The 4568-nt window shown below is 49.5% G+C and overlaps 1 protein-coding gene across 1 annotated transcript; it reads right to left on the reverse strand.

Annotated features, from left to right (window-relative positions):
* Window positions 1-2459: 2459 nt before the first annotated feature.
* On the reverse strand, window positions 2460-3925 carry LOC119307294. The gene has a single exon (XM_037583375.1). The coding sequence runs from the start codon at window positions 3811-3813 to the stop codon at window positions 2635-2637; it is 1179 nt and encodes a 392-aa protein (XP_037439272.1). The 5' UTR covers window positions 3814-3925; the 3' UTR covers window positions 2460-2634.
* Window positions 3926-4568: the final 643 nt, after the last annotated feature.

Raw genomic sequence — 4568 nt, forward strand, 5'->3', positions numbered from 1 at the left:
GGATGCTCGTATTGGCTCCTACATATTCTACGAAGATCTTTATCGGTCAAACCGCATAACAACATACGTTGTTCCCTTTGTCATCGGTATGTTACTTGCCCGAGATTCGATCGTCGGTATCCAATACCTAGTTCAATCTCGTTACTGGCAAGTCTCTTTACTCGTTCCGTAATACATCATCCCACAACTAACTCATTAGTTGCAATGCTTGCAAGGCTTTAAGTGATGTGTATTACCGAGAGGGCCCAGAGATACCTCTCCGACAATCGGAGTGACAAAACCTAATCTCGAAATACGCCAACCCAACATGTACCTTTGGAGACACCTGTAGTACTCCTTTATAATCATCCAGTTACGTTGTGATGTTTGGTAGCACCCAAAGTGTTCCTCCGGTAAACGGGAGTTGCATAATCTCATAGTTACAGGAACATGTATAAGTCATGAAGAAAGCAATAGCAGAATACTAAACGATCGTGTGCTAAGCTAACGGAATGGGTCATGTCAATCACATCATTCTCCTAATGATGTGATCCCGTTAATCAAATGACAACTCATGTCTATGGTTAGGAAACATAACCATCTTCGATTAACGAGCTAGTCAAGTAGAGGCATACTAGTGACACTCTGTTTGTCTATGTATTCACACATGTATTATGTTTCCGGTTAATACAATTCTAGCATGAATAATAAACATTTATCATGATATAAGGAAATAAATAATAACTTTATTATTGCCTCTAGGGCATATTTCCTTCACCATCGGCATGCCCTTTTTGTGACCAAGCTCCAGAGACTTTAGATCACCTGTTGCTTAGGTGTGTCTTTGCCAGGCAAGTGTGGACCAAGATCGCAAGCACATGGGAGAGACCGGACTGGACGCCAACATTGGATGCAAGCCTTGTGCAATGGTGGACTGATCTGCACCCGCAAAACCATATGAGGAAGGTGACGTGGACTGTTATTACTCTAGTGCTCTGGCAGTTGTGGAAACACCGGAACGACATAGTGTTCAATGGAGCCCTGCCATCGGTTGAGGAAGTGCTTGTGAAGATCGAGTTGGAGGCACAAGATTGGAGAGCGGCCGGCCTTCTTCGGGAACGGGGTTCAGTCATCTGTATGGTAGATAGGGAGGACCTGGGTGAGTAATCCGCATGTGGATTTAAGGCTTTTATAGCCGTGGAGGGGTTTGTAAAAGGGTTTGTAAAACGGTTGGCCTTTCTTGGCCTCTTCTATCTATCTTCTCGATGCGTCAATCTTGACGTATCCCTTGAAAAAACTTCCTGCTACTACTAAGGAGCGTACTACTTCCTATATGTTTTGACTATTGAACGTAAGAAGAAAGAAAATAGCTTGCACAATTCACAAAATAGCAGGTCTGATTGTTTTACATTCAGCTGCAATCTTACAGAACTAGACAAGTTCACGAAATAGCAAGTTTGGCTCTTTTACATTGAATCGAAATCAGCCAGGAACAGAAGAAGTTTACAAAAATAAAGTTCCAGATTTCTGGCCCACGCACAGGTATAGCTTTCTCCTTTGTAGAATCAACAAGTTTCATAAATGTCTCCAACGAAGTTTTGGACACCATGCATTCTTGAAAAAAAAAGTTTTGGAGACCATTATAATCATATGTGTTGAGGATATATTTTCTAATCAAGGAGCTTTGGAGAGCATTACACTCTTTTTTAACCCTCTTTTTTAACATCTATAGGCCTTTTAATTGTACTGAGCAGATGAGAGCCATTAGATGTGTTCTGTGTGGTGGATATGGGCTAAATTATGCTCCTGACCTAGCAAAAGCTAAGTTAGAGGAGCATGTTACATTTGTTCGCAAGTCCTGAATTAGCTCTCAGCCCCTCTAGGTATTATTAGTAGTACCATTCTTTTCTCTCACCCAATTCTTATTGTTACAAATATTGTTTTGTGAAGTGGGGACTATAGGTTCCATGGTACTACTCTGTCCATCCACCAATGTATCATACTCAAATTGCTGCAATTGAAGAATTCTGTCCCAAACATATCATTATCTTATAGATGGAATGAATTTAAATTGAGATAAACTACAAGGCATTTCATTCGGCATGAAAACAAGTCAACAGCAAGTCGAGGATTCTTCTTGTTCAAATATGAAAATGAAAATGGAGTGCAAGCGGCAGTTTTGCTCTCCTTCGAGGGCCTTGGATTGAGGCAAGTGCAAATGCGAGATCTGACGACGTTTCATGCATGGACCTACTAAATATTAATGTGAAAATTGCAATATTAGTATTTTTACTTTAACCCACTCTATCATATTATAAATATAAAAAATTTACATCTCCCGTTGCAACGCACTTGCACTTACCTAGTAGCTTAAAAATCTGGTGTTCGCTCGTTATCAAAGTCCAGAAAAAGGTTGAAAGCGAATATGGCAGGAGTCGAGGAGAGGCACACGCATGAACAAAGAGAAGATAGAACATGGGATCCGGTTTTTTTCCTAGAGAAAGTGCAAATCTGTTCATGATACAGAGAATAGGACAATCTTCAGAAATTTAATACACAATCAGGGCATCATCATCAACCTCCTCTTTCCTATGATCAGCACGGCTGCCATGCACGCCGTACTTGATACTCGTAGTTGATACACGATCAGAGCCGTCATCGCCTCCTCTCCCTGCTATGATCAGCCAAAGCCGGCGGCCACGGCAACTTGTACGGGTGAGCTGCTCCGGCGTACTTGTTTCTCTCGTGCTTGCGCTCCACTCGCATCGTGTCCAGCTCAACAGAGAACAGCCACGTCTCCTCGCTCGGTGTCAGCAGGACGTATCTAGCATTCGCGGAGACAATCATGGCTTCTTGCTGGAAGAAGCTCTCTTTGCGCCCCGGCAGCCCAAGGGTGGCCTCCGGCAACCCCAGCTGCATCTCCAGCAACCACTCATCGTCGTCGTCACTGTCGGCATGCCGCCGTGCAAAGACCTTGAGCTCGTTGTTTATCAGGCGGATGACCTGCAGCACGCCGTCCTCGCCGCCCACAACCCGAGAGACCCCTTTGTGGGATGGCCACCAGACGGCCTCCGGGAATGCGGCGATGGAGAACTCCGCCGTGGACTCATCGAGAGCAAGTACGGCGGTGTCACTTCCTTCGATTCCCCAATACATTGTGCCATTTGCACGCCCGACGAAATTTTCGGGGCGGAGCGTTGACGGGAGCTCGATGTCGCCGGTGATCGCGCTGGACACGAGGCGCCAACCGCCGTCGCTGCCGGTGGAGAAGATGCAGGCAATGGATTTGTCAAAGGCAGCGAGGACCCTGAAGTTGGACATGCTGACACGGCGGTCCGCGTCGCCGCCGTCGAGCAGGAACACGCCAAGGCGACGACGGAACACGCCAGGCCAGAGGATCCCCTGGTAGAGTCCGGTGAGCGGCTCGCAGACGATAAGATCGCCGCCATCGCATAGGAGGAGAAGGCTGCCGCGGCTCTCCACGATGTCCCATGACGCGATGTCCGGGAGGAAGTCGAGGGAGAAGCGGCTGCGGTCAACGACGGCCGGCGAGGACGGGACGAAGAGAGGTTGACCGCCTTTGTCGGTGTGGTAGTCGCCGACGTGCGGTGCCTGCGGGCCGAAGCGGGCGAGGAAGCCGGGATTCGCAGCGACGCGGCACCACCGCTTGCACGCGGCCGCGGCGCGGACGAGGCACGGGGACGGGCCGAGGCGGACGAGGATGAGCTCGAAGAGATGGTCGGGGAGATCCTGCACGGTTGTTGGTCCGGCCATTTTCTTCTTCTTTTTGGGCCTGTTCTTGCCCCGACGACGATGCCCCGCCGATGACGCCATATGCACGGGGATTGGCGGCTCTACTGGTTCGATCTGTTGCGAAATTCCTGCCCAGATAAACTACACGGCACGGCCGGCCGTTGGGCGTTGACCCGAGGTGCGCGAGAGTGCCGCGCCCTCCAAGCCCGTTTAGCCAGCGCCATCAGCGCACGCCAACGCGTCCCGCTGCGAAATTCCAGCTGGGCTAGAATAGACCGACTAGTTCTGCAAACCGGAATTCAGGGGAGCGTATCCTGTCAAGGCGAACGTTTCCTTGCCCGCAATGCTGCACGTCCATCTCAAAATGTCAGCGGTTTGAATTTTGATGTCGTAGTTAGGGACTGGGAAATATCCCCTCTCATTCCCCTGATTCGGTAGATAGTCGTCCATGTCCTGCTCGCCGCCCGGGCAGGCGTTGGCCGCGGAGGCACTCCGGCAGGCCAAGAGTGTTGAGTATATTGTGTACGTGTATATTTGTGTGTAGGGCCCACCTTCTATTTTCTCTGTATAATTAAGGTTGTGGCCCACCTCTGTACTTATATATACGTGCCTGGTGCACCAATTAATACATTGAAATTGCACAGCCCACATCTTGTCCTTCTACATGGTATCTATCGCAGCACGATCCTAAAACCCTAAAGCCGCCGCCGCTACTCCCCGCCGCCGCCATCAGCCACAGCCGCCGCCACCGTCCCCTCGGTCGCCGTCGCCGCCGCTGGTAGTCGCCGCCTCTCCCCACCACCTCGCCTTCCGCCGCCGCTGCCTCTTCCCGAGGC

This window comes from Triticum dicoccoides, chromosome 1B (genome assembly GCF_002162155.2).
Source record: "Triticum dicoccoides isolate Atlit2015 ecotype Zavitan chromosome 1B, WEW_v2.0, whole genome shotgun sequence".
Taxonomy (NCBI): domain Eukaryota; kingdom Viridiplantae; phylum Streptophyta; class Magnoliopsida; order Poales; family Poaceae; genus Triticum; species Triticum dicoccoides.